The sequence below is a fragment of the Enoplosus armatus genome, chromosome 15 (genome assembly GCF_043641665.1).
Source record: "Enoplosus armatus isolate fEnoArm2 chromosome 15, fEnoArm2.hap1, whole genome shotgun sequence".
In the NCBI taxonomy this organism is placed as follows: Eukaryota; Metazoa; Chordata; class Actinopteri; order Centrarchiformes; family Enoplosidae; genus Enoplosus; species Enoplosus armatus.
In genome coordinates, this window is record NC_092194.1 from 15,247,965 (window position 1) to 15,261,668 (window position 13,704).

Sequence of the window (13,704 nt, forward strand, 5' to 3'; positions counted from 1 at the left end):
TACTCTATTCTGCATGTCAAAGTTCAGAGATAACAAACTGTGTTACAGCCTGCCGACGGCTCTTCTCTCTGTGCGTCTGAGTGCTGATCGTGTCTGATCGGCACTTTAAAAGCCGGCGTGGTCATAATGAAAGAGGAACAGTGAATGTGGTGTATCACAGGAAAACCTCCTTCAGAAAGACCCGTTTTGAATTGCGTCTCTATTTATGAGTCAGGTTTCCTTACATCACACACGACAAAAAGTTGGTGCCATATTTTCTTTAATATTGTATTTATATTGTTTACAAATAAAATAATTACATACAAAAAACTCATGTGGCACATGGATCTGGTTTACAAATATAAATACAGCATGTTTACAGTAGTTGGAAAGTGGTGAACAGACAAGAGAGTACATGTCGTACTGCACCTGTATGTGCTCTCGGGTACTCTCCACTGCTCGTCCTGTGCTCCAGACTGCCCTCCAGTGCACAAAACAAGAAATAGCAGCTACAGCATTGAATACACATTGTACACAACAGTGTGTATTAATACTTTGATCCAGGTCTGATCCTTCTATTGTGTCCAATTTTATCTGCACATTCACAGTCCAAGCTATCAGACATTCTCTCGATTGTCTCTGTGAGGCCACGACAGCTTCTTGGCGCTCCATCCAGAGAGGGAGCTGGCGTGGAGGTTCCAGCCCACCGTGGGAGCTCCATCTCTGGGTATGCTAATACTGTGAAGTCCCCCTCCGCTGGAGGTCCGCAGGGAGGTGAGGGCCTTGCTGATCCAGCTGTTCTTTGCGTCATGGAGGTTGTTGGCCAGGATTCCTCTCTGGTGCTCCAGCTCCTGTTCAAGGACAAAACAGGCAGATGTGAGAAATGCAGCAGGAAAATTTACTTTACAGAAAATTAATTTCAGTCCAGATTTGTGCAATCGTACTGTTTACGCTCTTGTATTCCTCTGACAAAACTTGTTCAACAAAAATGAATTCTCTAAGGCAATCCAAGAAGTACATTAACTAACAATGTTACGAAAATCCACATTATTGTACTTATAATTAAACTGATCAATGAATACTTTTAAATAACAAGCTGATGATATACAAGAATACGCTAACTTCCAACTGAAGTAGACGATTAGAGACTGTTAGAGCATACTTATTTTAAGTGAATTTCAATACTACTACTGTAAAGTCTTTTGTAAAGTGCAAAGTGTAATAAAAGTGAAATTCTTGAGTTAATCCATTAAGCATACCTCATATGAAAATTGTAACTGTGTTTATATCTAGACTGCCCAAAGCATACTTTTAAATAATAAATAAACTAATTGAACACTATTATGTATTGTTTTTTATTGTTGCATGGGAAGAAATACAATGACGTATACTTGAAGTAGTATTTCTTATTAATATAGTTATTTTAAGTACATTGAAATACTATTACAGGAATATTACACTTTAAAGCAGTTAATAACAGTTTTAATATATTTTCCTAGCACTTAAATTTAGCACCAAAGATAATAAAGTGCTTCAAGCCAATCAGTCCTTGGATGCGATTCTTTCACCATCAGCGTGGAGACTCAGGGGAATCCTGTCCTATTTCCCATCTTCACATGGGCCTACATTTAATGAGGATGCTTCACATCAATGGGCTCTAATAGCCAAAGTCTTCCTCTGTTGCAAACCTCAATGAATATTCTCATACAATTGAAGTTGATCTCTCCTTATTGATTTAAAGTTGAGCAGGTAGTTCAAACAATTTGCTTCTTAGACACAGAGCCAGACGGTGAATATATTCCCAGGGAAGTATCCACAAGTAAAAACCTTTAGCCCTCTGTGTGTGTTTGAAGATTCAACACATGATCAGCTGCTGTGATTTGACCTGGATATCTCCTGCTTGGATTCCCAAAATACAGTTTGGCGACTGTATGCCCGAATATTTACACGTGCTGTGTGCCCGTTTGATGGGTCTGGCTCTCACCTGGATTTTGCACTTGGCCTCCACCATCTGGAGTTTGGTCTGGGCCAACTCCTGTTCCAACTCCCTGATCTGGGCCTTGAGGGACTCCTTCTCCTGGTCGTTTCTCCTCTGCTCTGCCTTCCTGGGACCTTCCTTGTCCTCATCCCGGGCCGGTTCTGTCATCCCGTGGACTTTTGCTGCTGAGGCGGATGGTTCGTCTGATTCTACGACGTTTCGACAGTGCAAGCAAGACTTCACTGCACTCTGCAAAGGTGGAGAAACAGGCAGAACATGTGACTTTCCTGACATCCAGCAATTAAAAACCAGTGACACCTGCTGTTATAAATGAACCCTAATGAGAAAGTTAACCAACTGAAGCGTGAAATGGGTGAACAGATTTTTGAGAGAGGGCTGCAAAATGATTTCCTCCAACACGGCGTTCAAGTCTGAGCATTAAAGAGGCAGAAGGAGAGATAGAAGTAGGAAGGATGAGGAAGAGCGCTGTTCTCACCTTGAGTGAATCTAACTCTTCTCTGTGGGCGGCCTGCTGCCTCTCCAGGCGGTTTGTCAGCTGAGAGCAAATCTGAGCAGAAGAAAGAGCATCATTAAGCATCACCGTATCCTTTATCTATATGTCTGTTGTGACCTGTACAGTAAGTCTTAATTCCACACAGTCTCAATCCTTAATCCTCTATACCTGTTTGTAGTCGGCAACGATACCCGACGACCTTCTGACTTCCTGCTCAGCCTTCTCCAGCTCTCTCCGAAACACTTCCTTCAACTGTAAGAAGAGAAGAGATCCTTTACTCGTGCACGTAGGGGATTACATTAAACCTATAAGGACAGTGAGGTTTTAAAAAGTCCTCGGATAGAAGAACAATCTCACCATCGCAGCTTCTTCCTCTTTCCCTCTCTTCTCCTCTTCTGTAGACTGCAGTCGATGTCTGGTCTGCAGAAGGTCTTTGCTGAGTTCGTCCACTCTGTCCTCTGCCTGAAGAGAAGATTTCATTTTATACGAATGAATGAATGAAATTACAACAAAATTAATAAATTACTGTATTGTATAATCCTGGAGAAGCTAATTAAAGAGTCCATGTAAATAATATTGTATGCTTCATGTTCATTTAAATAAAATGGCCCCATGTTTAGCTCTGCTGGCTCTGTTTTAAAGAAATTTAAGACTAGTTGACGTGTTGCTATTCTAATGCTGGACAGTTTTATTGAGTTTACAGTTCATCTCCTGAGAGGCTCTTCCATATTTGAGAACTCCTGAGACCTTCGGCAGGTGAGTTTCAAATCAAACCCCTAGGCCCTTTTTTGTGAAGGGCAGCAGCTAATCGTACCTTGTCCAGGGCGTTCCTCAGGGCGACCTTGCCGGTGATCAGTCTGTGGGCAAGGTTGTCGTTCTCCTGCTCCAGACGAAGGCTGGCCTGCTGAAGCCGACGGTTCTCCCTCTGCAAAACACAGAGACAATCTATTAGGGCCGGTTGCACACAGCAGAATACAAATGTGGGAAACAAGGTCATTTTAAAAAGAGAGAGAGAGAGAAAGAAAATGTGGCTTTGGGAAATTTAATTGGGATACAGTTGAGATTCAAAGACAGAAAGTGGACTAGCTTATCAGTGGAGTGACTTCAATGTTTCTGTTTCTGAAGTGAAAGGTTTCTGACCAGGTATTTGTCCATGGGGTCTTCTTCATCATCCATTATTTGAAGCCGGCTTTCCATCCGTTTAGCTTTCTTCGTCGGGACCTGAGGGGAGAGAGAGAGAGTCGAGGCTAATGAAATACAGCAACTTCATATTTGACAGAGCTGAAGAAAGAAATCTCCTCCAAACAGATCTGGGTGCTGCCGTATGCTGCATGAGCGCGACAAATCAAGAACAGGCCCCCAAAAAGAGATCAAGATCGGGATAAGATTGAGATAAGGCGGAGCGGAGCACATCAGGGAATGATCATTTAAGATACACAAGGGAATAATAGAGGAGGGGAGGATTCTTTTAAAGCCTGAAATGACAATTTCCATATCTCAAATATCTGAAATGAGCAATCAGAATTAATTTCCTTCTATCTGGAATCAGATATCTGTCATGCAGAGGAATGTGTTTTGTGTTCTGCTCTTGTCGCTGCCACTACTAGTATTGTACAGTTTTTTTGCTCTCAAAGTGACTTTAACATATAAGTGAGGATGTTTTGTATCTGCAAGTTTTTAGGTGCTTTACATTAAGTGTACCAATACTAGAATCATGCAATGGTTTCGGATCTAATCAATAGTTAGTTTGTCATTGTGGTTTAGCTGCTGATATTAGTTGTGGTGCTCAAAAAGTGCCTGTACAGTAACTGGAATCTCATGTAATGAGATGCATCCATGCAGCAGTGAGTCTTACTGAGAATTTAGGTCCGGTTTCATCCACCAGGCAGGCCAGGATCTCCTCTTCGCTCATCCGGTCCATAACGTGGGCATCATATGCCATCATCATGGACACCTCCTCCATCATCTTGCCTGGATTTGCAGCCCCAGGAGCCGCTAACGCTCACACAAACGCAAGATAATCACTGCCTTTGCAGGTGAAGCTTCCAATTTCAAATCAGAGAAATCACAGAAAATCCACCAGGAGCGTTGAACACACCATCAGGCCAGAACGAACAGTATCTCTGGAGTGAATCAGAGATGTAAAGGCGAGAAGTCAGTCCGGCACGTCAGCGTGAACGGGAAACGATCAGGACAAAGTCTGTAGCTCTGCTTATGGTCCAAAGGTGAATAACAGAGAGAGATACTCCAACAGGTAAAGTGAAGCTACACTTCAGCACACCAACACATAATAAGTAGTAGCCAGAGCTGCTTACACACAGTGTCAGGTGAAGGAGTGTGTGTGTTACAGGTATATGGGCAGTAACAGGTTCAACAGGGTTTATATGAGGCCTGAGAGTGTGTGTGAAAGAACGACAGCCTTAGACACACCCACCACAGTGCTCACCTTTCTTATCACCTCACCTGTCTTCTCTCTCTCTCTCTCTCTCTCTCTCTCACACACACACACACACACACACACACACACACACACACACACACACACACCATTCTCAAATAAATCAAGTCACCTGCTTGATTCTGATTTATTTGGTGATAATGAGCTCCCACGATAATTCATTTTATCATACACTTTGATTTTCCTCGATTCTTTTTGCTCACACTCTCACCCGGGCTCGAACAGATGCTGTGTGAACCTGCCAGACTGCCAACTAAACACTGCTGATGCATCAGGAGGGAGTAAATGATGTGGTATTTGTGATATTTCACCCTGGGGTGTTAGCGTGACACAGGCCCGTCAGTCTATTATTGTCATGGGCTGAGCTGCCAGACAGGAGAGCAAACGGGTCCGGCAGGTAAAGAATGCCACAGCATGAATGCAGAATAACAAAGAGGATCCAGCACCTCCGCCCATAAATGACACCCACTTTTTCCTTACTTTCACGTCATGGGTGCAGTTTCTCTTCGTTTCCAGAAATCTCTCAATTTAACTTTTATTCATTTCTTTCCCAGTTTCACTTCTCTTTCTTTGAGCTTCAACATGCAGCTACTTTTCACTTCTGTCTTTGATTTTACTCAAGTTTTTTTGTTTTGTGTAACCCTCTGTGGTTAAAAACTTCCTGCTATATTTCATTGTACTTTTTTTCTTTTTTCTTTTACCAGAAACTGGGATTTCAACATCCTGTGCATCTACTGTCTGAGTCATTGTAAGTGAAGACAGACCAAAAAAAAAGTCCAGGCAGATATAAACATTTATTCCTCCTCAAAAACAAAGGAACATTTTGTGAAACTTGGTGGATTTTCCTCACTGTATCGGGGATACCAAAACGTACTCTAGTTTCATACAGAAAAATCTGAAAAATACATTTTTTTCAACATTCAGAACAAGAAAAAGGAACCTAAAGATAACAGGTCGGTTCTGATACAGCAATGGTGCTCTTTGTGGTGCAACAAACTGGTCATCACAGAACCGGTGAACACAAAAACTAAAACCCCTTTCACCAAACTATGGGGACCACATTTGTTGAGTGAGTATATTGGCTATGTGGCAGTGAACACCAATGCTGAGTCGACACTTAAATTAACTGAAAAAGTAATTTTACTTTACATAATTTAGCACGCACGTCTGAACAACGAGGGGATGTGAGGTGAGGAAAGTTAGGAGATGTGATAATGAAGCTCACAGCTCAGTGGAAACAATGTGGTGTGAGAATATACTGAATAAATATCTTCTATATGTCTTTTAACTAATAGTCTTTAATCTGTTATACTAAATAATCATTGTATTTTTTTTTATACCATTTTTCATATTTTAGCTAAATTTAAGGACAATTTCAAAGTGAATTTCCCGTAACAAATGTACATTTCCATTCTCTTCTCACTGTGTTCCTCTGTTGTATCATAACTGGCAAAAATGCAGAGAAAAATCAAGATGGAAGGATAATTGAAGAGTATGGAAAACTCACATTTGCTACAAACTCAGTAAAACACCCTGACATCTCTCACAAACACAACAATACTCCTTAAAAAATATATAGATTCAGGCATATACTGTAGAATAACACTGCATCTTGTAACTGAACTGTATAGCAGATATAATGGCTTATAAGATACAAAACTTAAGTTTCAAGATCAACAAAGTATGGTACATGATCCTAAGTATCTTGTTTCTGCCCACATCTCTGAAATCTGAGGATGCTTTCTTTCTTTTCATCTATCTGAGTCTGTAAACATGAAAAAGTTCAATACATCAACTTATATGGAAGACACCGCAGAACCAACCTCTTTGTAGTTGTCTAGTTTCATTACAATTAACCAGAAGTGAAAATACAAGCAAACTAAATTCATACTTTTCTAGCAGACTGTTTCTTCTCTAGCAGATTAAAACTAGGATAATAATTGCAAGATGCACAAAAAATGCTTAAAAACTTGTAATTTCTCCTTCATGTCTTTCCTCTGGACAAAAACAATTAAGCTCCATTAGTAGTTTCTGTAACTGTCAAACAACAACACCTAATAGAAAAACTGTTAGCCCTCATGTACAGTAAGCAGGAGGGGGTTGGGGGAGGGGGTTTCTCAGGCTAGCATTTGAAACTTTCAGTTTCAGCACAGGGAGAAAGAGAGAGAGTAACAGAAACTAAAGAAGTGGTGGTTCGACTTAAAAATCTTAGACTCTTCTATTTTTCTACTTGACATAGGCATTTGTAGGCTTCAGCCTTTTGACCAAGAATTGGCTTAACTTTCTTTAAGTGTCTTGCATGTCTAATCTAATATAACTTAGGTCCTTTAACTGAATTTTGTCATTTGAATAATGACAATAACAGCAGGTGGCGCAGGAGCATAACATTCTGTAACACTTTATTTTATGGGTCCATCATTTACAGATCATTTCCTAATACTTTCCCCACTAAGTTTCCTAAAAGATCTATGTAATTTGGTGCTAATTATGGGGAAAATAGAGACTGTGTCCAATTAAACTTCTAATGAATTAACCCTCATTAATTGCTAGCGTAACCAAGAGTTTAGTCAGTGCTAACAGATCAGCTGAACATGCAAAAATGTGAACAGTTGGGCATACAATTCAACAGACTTTATACGGAGAATAAAGTTCAGTTAATAAATGAATAACCATGGGGAATTCTTAGTTTTCCTATGATTAAATGACATAGTTACATCTAGAAAACGTATTACTTATTCAGAAAGTTATTTTGTTTTTTTTTTGTTTATTGGTTATTCATGATTCAAACTATTTTGTTATGATTAAACTATCTAATTTATTTATTATTATTATTATTGTGGTGCAGAAACAGTGCACATAAATTGTTAAAAATAAGTTTTCTTTGGAAAAAATATGCATTTTTCTTGAGCTTTTAATGATTCATTGGTAATTGATCATTAATATGGCCTATGGGAATTGCTTAAAATTTGCATCCCTAGCACCAACACAAGAAAACTGACTTGGCTGTCTGGGGACCCTTTTGTGTTCACACTACAGCACATGCATGGTCACGTGTCCCTGACCACCTTCAGATGTGGCTTGAATGACTGCATCAGTCCAGGTGCGTTCACACCTAAATTACCAAAGACACATTTTAGTACTATGTGTGATTTGGCCCCGTGTGAAACAAACTGTTAAAACACTGTTTATGCTGCCGTCTGCAGCTCCCCATGGGTTTGGTCCAAAGATTTGTTCCCCACACAGCGGCTCTGCCAGTGAGCTCAGTTTCTGGGTCACTCCCAGGGATGAATGAGTCTGAAATCAGTGAGCATGTACAGCAATGTGGGCATGTGTGAAATTGTGCTGTATCGTAATCCATCACCTGAATAAAGTCCTAAACAAAAGGGCATGTGCTAGACGTGTAAACGTCAGGTGTGTGTAAGTATGATTTTCTATATGTGTGAGTGTGTGTCTTGATGGTGCAGCAGAGGTCAGACCTGGGTGCTGTAGGGGCGTGGCGGGGGAGGAAACATGTCCGTGGGACTGTAGTAACTCAGAGGGGAGGAGCACTGCGGGTTGGCAGACAGCGGCAGAGAGACAGACGGGTTCTCGTAGTAGGTGTGGAAGCCCAGCCGCTCCCCTCCATTACGCATGTTGTCTGAGAGTCCAGGGCGGAGGGTGTACGGTGAACAGGTGGGGCAGTGGTTATGGTGAGAGCCCGTGTCCAGCTGATCCAGAGAGACGGGGGTGACAGATGCGCCATCCATGGCGAGGGCGTTGCAAGCATTGCAGGGAAAGTGAGAGAGAGGGTCCGCTCCCACCACAGAGCCCATGTCCACCTCAGAATCATTCTTCTTACAGCAGTAATACTGCAGAGGAGACAGGGAAGAGACCAGGGGAGATTAGGATGGAGAAGGAGGTGTTCGTGGGTTTAGTTCTCACTATATGGTAAAACATACTGTATTGTGAACATCAAAGGTTATTACATGAATACTTTGACATTGTGAGAATTTAGCTTATTTGCTTTCTTGCCAAGAGTTGGATGAGAGGATGGATACCACTCATGTCTGAGGAGGCAATTACTATATACTATATACTAGATTAGCAGGGGGTAACCCTAGATGAGCGTTTTCATTAAAAAGCAAGACTAAATAAAAAAATATCTAGAGTCATCTATTTTGTCTGCTTGTAATGTAAAGTAAAAGTAGATAGCCAGGCTAGCTGTTTTCCTCTGCCTCCAGTCTTTATGCTACATTAAGTAAAAGGGCAACAGATTTGTGACCCTTTAAGACCGTTTCCTTCCTCCATGCATCTTGGAAGGAGGTGAAGCTGAGCTAGAAATCCCTACTCTGCTATTTTTATAGGTAATCTACATAAAGCTTCATATTGACATAGTTTTTGATCTAAATTAAAAATCAAAAATTTTTAAAATCCTCCTTTCAAATGACTGAAGCACATACACATTCATGCACACTCAGTGGCACAGTGATACCTGGAGTCTACAGTAACAGAGCACTGCTACAATGCACAGCAGTATCACTCCGGCGAGAATTCCTCCGGATATAACAATAGTTCCCGCTGACATTCGACCAGCTCTCCATCAAACCCTTCAGAGGCAGACAGAGAGAGAGAGAGAGATGGAAGTTTGAAGAAAAAAGAGAATGGTCTGGATTTGTTTCACCAGAAATTTAACTGAAATGTACATTAAAATATTCAGCATACTTACGTCCAACAAAGGTTTCTATAATCCCTGCAAAAATAACCAATGTAAGCTGAATTAGTATATTCATGTAACATCATGATGTAACCTCAACTGATGAAACATGTTGTAACTAGTTGGTTATCATGCAGCTGTTATCAGTCAGCTGGGGCAGTTTCAGGCCTCACAGATACAGATGGAAGATAAATTAAATGAAAAACTGCCACGAACCTACAGAACAGCTTTAGTGCTCCTTGACATAAAACTCTACAGAAGGCATGAACACCATATCATCCCTAATTTAGTGTTCTGATGATGATGATGGCATGATGTGATATAGTTTATTTATGGATTACAGATGTAAACAAATCCAAGGGATAACTACATGTATTTCCAACATGATCCAAAGATGTTAAAAGACAAAACACAAGCAATACAACATGAAACTAAACAATAAAACCCTGAAATCCAAAATTACATCGCCACAAATGAAATAAGAAATGGTGGAGAGAGCTGTTTAACACATTGCTCCAAAATCTTCCAAAGGTGTTCAAGTTGGGTTCACGTTATGTTCACTCATCCAACCACTGATCCCTCCACCCTGTATGAAAGCATTTGCACTTGTTCTGTTTCTCCGCATATACGCTTTCTTTCTGAGAGTGAGATGAGGTCAACAGCACCTTTTGTCTGTGTGCTAAAGCTGCATTAATGTCATCTCATTCAGACAGTATTTCAGAGAAACTGAGGCAGAAAACTGGTCCACATCAGCGTCTGAGTTTCAATTCCGAGTCTGAGATGTCAAGACATTCAGACAGCTACGATATCTCCCACTTGGTAAAAAGAACTACAAGTGTCAGCAAACCACAAATGGCTGCAAAACATCCACAGCTGCTACCCACGTAACACTAGTCAATCTAGCTGATTTAAAAGCAGCTACACACAGTGTTGTAACAGTGTTACAAATACACAACACCGCAAAAGCAGCTAATTTCAAACCATTAAATGACGTGACTACAAGGCTAGCAGTCAGGCCAACCATGTTGGTATAATGCGGAAACACCCCTAAGTTGGAATAACGAGAGGTTTTCCTGTTCTTCCCACTCTTCCAACATTCCATGAACGCAGCATATTTATGGTGGTTGAGCCGAGAGGCAATTAGCCTAGTCTAGCATAAAGACTGCAAGGAGGGGGAAACAGCTAGCCTAGTTCAAAATCCCTCTAAAACTCACTTATTATCATTAATCGTGTTTGTTTAATCTGTTCACATATGTCCAAATGGGCTGTTGTTTGGCCATTTTTGCTTTGCTTTTATAACAACCAGACACAATTCCGGAATCTTGTCGTCACAGTGCGGTTGCCAGGCAACCAGCGCTATACCCAGAGACAGTCTCTACAACGAGATACATTGTGTTTATTGGTAAGTTTTAGATGCTGGCAGGTGTCATTTTGAACTGGCTAGCTGTTTCCCTCTGCTTCCAGTCTTTATGCTATGCTAAGCTAAGCTAATCGCCACGCAGCTACAACTCCATGCTTAACACCCAAACATAAGTGACATCAATCTTCTCATCTAACTCTCAGAATCACAACACAAGCCTATTTTCACACATATCGCACTGCTTCTTTAATTTGTCACCCTCTTATATATGCTATCCTATATGTTTCCAGTTGTTATGAGCTTAGAGGAAAAATAATTTCACTCTTTGACGAAGCAGTAATGTCTGAGCTCTGATAGAGGAGATGGACACTTACATTAGAAGACAGCGGGAGATGCAGAGATGGAGGAGTGTGAGAAGGTAGGAAACCATGACAGGCCTGTGGAGTGTTACTCTCAAATCCTCCTCTCACTGGAACTCCTGCAGGAAAAGAAAGAGGCTTCTGTCAATATAAAAATATATTGGGCTGCAGATAATGATTATTTTCATTGTGGATTAATCTGTGTAGCCTATAAAATGTTGAAAATAATGAATGTGACTGTTACAAGTTGCCAGAGCCTTAAGTGGTGTACTTCAAACTGCTTATTTAGTTTGATCAACAGCCCAAAAACCTAAAAGTATTCAATTTACAATGACATGAGACACAGAAAAGCAGCAAATCCCCACATTAGAGAGGCTGGAACCAGATTAATCAACGAGCTGATATGTTACAACCACTATTCCATATGGAATCTGGTCTGACAATAAGATCCACAAATTTAGGCATAGAGTGTACATAATTAGACTCACTACATTAATCTTAAAAGCAACATCTGCAAAGTGTGAGTGAATTCCAACAGGACCACTTTGGATGGCAAACAGACACTCGGGATGTAGATGGATTAGCATGCTGAATGCAACAGCACCTACTGTGCACACTTGCCATATGGGCAGTATGTTGTATGCATATGTGCAGCACAGTTTCAGCATACTAAATCTGATTTGTACGTGCATCTTCTGTCATCTTCTGGTTCACTGTGACTGATTCAAAAGCACCTCTGGATAATTATCATGATGTGAACTCCTGATTTCGGTGCTGATACAGGAATTAAACAACACAGTAAAGATGAATTTACTACACAATTCAAAACACACATGCTTAATGTTAATTAACTTAATGTTTTGATAAGAACAAGACACACAGGATATCTATCAGAGATAGTTGAGATACTCTGCCAGGGTAAAGTCAAGAAAATATTTAAATACATGCACAAACACGCACTGCACAATTACAGTCAAATGTTGGGATTTCTAAATTCCCCCAGCGTTTGCTCCGCATTGCAGGTAAATGATCTCAAACAAATATCTCTGATTGGCAGAGTCACATGGGAGCAAAAATGGTGTAAATGAAAAGAAATCAAGAATCCAAGCACATAATTATCTCCACTGCACACCGCAAATGTAAAGCCAAGCTTCAAATAGACCTTATAAACAGTCATCAGACAGAAAGCAATAGATTTGCGTGAGTGCAAGAGAGATAGAGAGTGATTTCTTTTTACTGGAGTCACATTAAAATACCAAACACACAATCAACAACATTAATGCACTAAGAGAGAATGACCTTTTATATCAGTATATAAAATGCATGATTTTGACATTAATTTAGACTAATTCATATGGTTGAGTTATTCATTTTAAGCACTGCCATTATAGTAATTACAACACCAGACGACTTTGTTTCTCTACTGTTCAAGTTGATTAAGTAAAACATCCAGATATTTCTCAGCGGAAGAACAACATTTAATTATCTCTATTAAACTGATGAAAAAATTCTCATTACTGGTGTATTAATGTAATTTTCTAAAAGCTATGAGCCTCCCAAGGCTGTAATTTGCAGTGAATTTTAGTCTTATTGCCTAATGAAATGTTTTAAGCATCCTGGCACTTATTGTATTGTCACAACTGGCAAATCTCAGCCAGAAGGTTCAAATAAATGGTAGTTTCCGGCTGGATGGTTTGGTCTGCTGCCTGACCGTGGAGTCACATGTTCCCCACCTTGCCTACAGTCAAATGCAGCCAGAGGTTTCTTTCCCATGTGTCTCTTTTGCTTTTCAACAAAAACGCAAGGTGAATGGGGTGTAACCCTTAAAAATTGTGATAAGACGGGGTTAGGATCATAAATCTTAACATTTTACATTGAATGCACATGAATCTCTGACAAATCTAACACCATCTCAGAGAGAAATGTTTGTGTGTGTGTTGAAATGAGCATGCGAGCCTCCCTCCTAGACAGCTCACTCGGTGCAGTATGTTCCATTGCGTCATCGTACTAAATTATATACACCACGGGCCACGATAATGTCGTTAAAAGCGATGTGAAGTCTCTCCTGCTCCCCATTTCTCCATCTCTTCCCTCTCTAGTTCACTATCTAATGTCTCTTCAGTCCTCCTTCTGCCTCTCATTCACTCTTTTAGCCATATCCTCCTCTTTCACCACACTGCACATCATTCCCCTCCTGGTTTATCATTTAAATTCCCTGGACTTTAAAGACCTGTGCTTCACTGCCAAAGCTACTATAGCATATTTATGCAGAAATTATGGCCTTCTCTGATGTATATCAACACAGACAAAGCAATGGAATCTTCTAGAACCAAAAATAAGTGGTTTTGACTAACATGCAACCA

At 40.4% G+C, this 13,704-nt stretch overlaps 2 protein-coding genes across 3 annotated transcripts; both read right to left on the reverse strand.

The window, feature by feature from the left end:
• Positions 1-308: 308 nt before the first annotated feature.
• Positions 309-4,444, reverse strand: LOC139297833 (rab GTPase-activating protein 1-like). 2 transcript variants are annotated; one of them, XM_070920638.1, is made up of 8 exons: positions 4,327-4,444; positions 3,612-3,692; positions 3,286-3,396; positions 2,829-2,933; positions 2,640-2,723; positions 2,454-2,525; positions 1,964-2,206; positions 309-830 (listed from the first exon to the last, which is right to left on the reverse strand). In XM_070920638.1, the coding sequence occupies exons 1-8, from the start codon at positions 4,435-4,437 to the stop codon at positions 597-599; spliced, it is 1,041 nt and encodes a 346-aa protein (XP_070776739.1). In that variant the 5' UTR covers positions 4,438-4,444; the 3' UTR covers positions 309-596. The 2 variants fall into 2 exon arrangements, with proteins under 2 accessions (XP_070776739.1, XP_070776741.1); XM_070920640.1 differs by lacking the exon at positions 1,964-2,206.
• Positions 4,445-8,399: 3,955 nt separating this feature from the next.
• On the reverse strand, positions 8,400-9,493 carry LOC139298128 (protein FAM163A-like). Its single transcript, XM_070921003.1, has 2 exons — positions 9,401-9,493; positions 8,400-8,777 (listed from the first exon to the last, which is right to left on the reverse strand). The coding sequence occupies exons 1-2, from the start codon at positions 9,491-9,493 to the stop codon at positions 8,400-8,402; spliced, it is 471 nt and encodes a 156-aa protein (XP_070777104.1).
• Positions 9,494-13,704: the final 4,211 nt, after the last annotated feature.

Excerpts from the sequence above, each read along its gene's own strand:
- LOC139298128 (XM_070921003.1), bottom strand. The coding sequence starts at position 9,493 with ATGTCAGCGGGAACTATTGTTATATCCGGAGGAATTCTCGCCGGAGTG. Across the intron at positions 8,778-9,400 it reads TCTGTTACTGTAGACTCCAG|TATTACTGCTGTAAGAAGAA; the intron begins GTATCACTGTGC and ends TCTCCTCTGCAG.
- LOC139297833 (XM_070920638.1), bottom strand. The coding sequence starts at position 4,437 with ATGATGGAGGAGGTGTCCATGATGATGGCATATGATGCCCACGTTATG. Across the intron at positions 3,693-4,326 it reads AAACCGGACCTAAATTCTCA|GTCCCGACGAAGAAAGCTAA; the intron begins GTAAGACTCACT and ends CTCTCCCCTCAG. Across the intron at positions 2,526-2,639 it reads TCGTTGCCGACTACAAACAG|ATTTGCTCTCAGCTGACAAA; the intron begins GTATAGAGGATT and ends TCTTCTGCTCAG.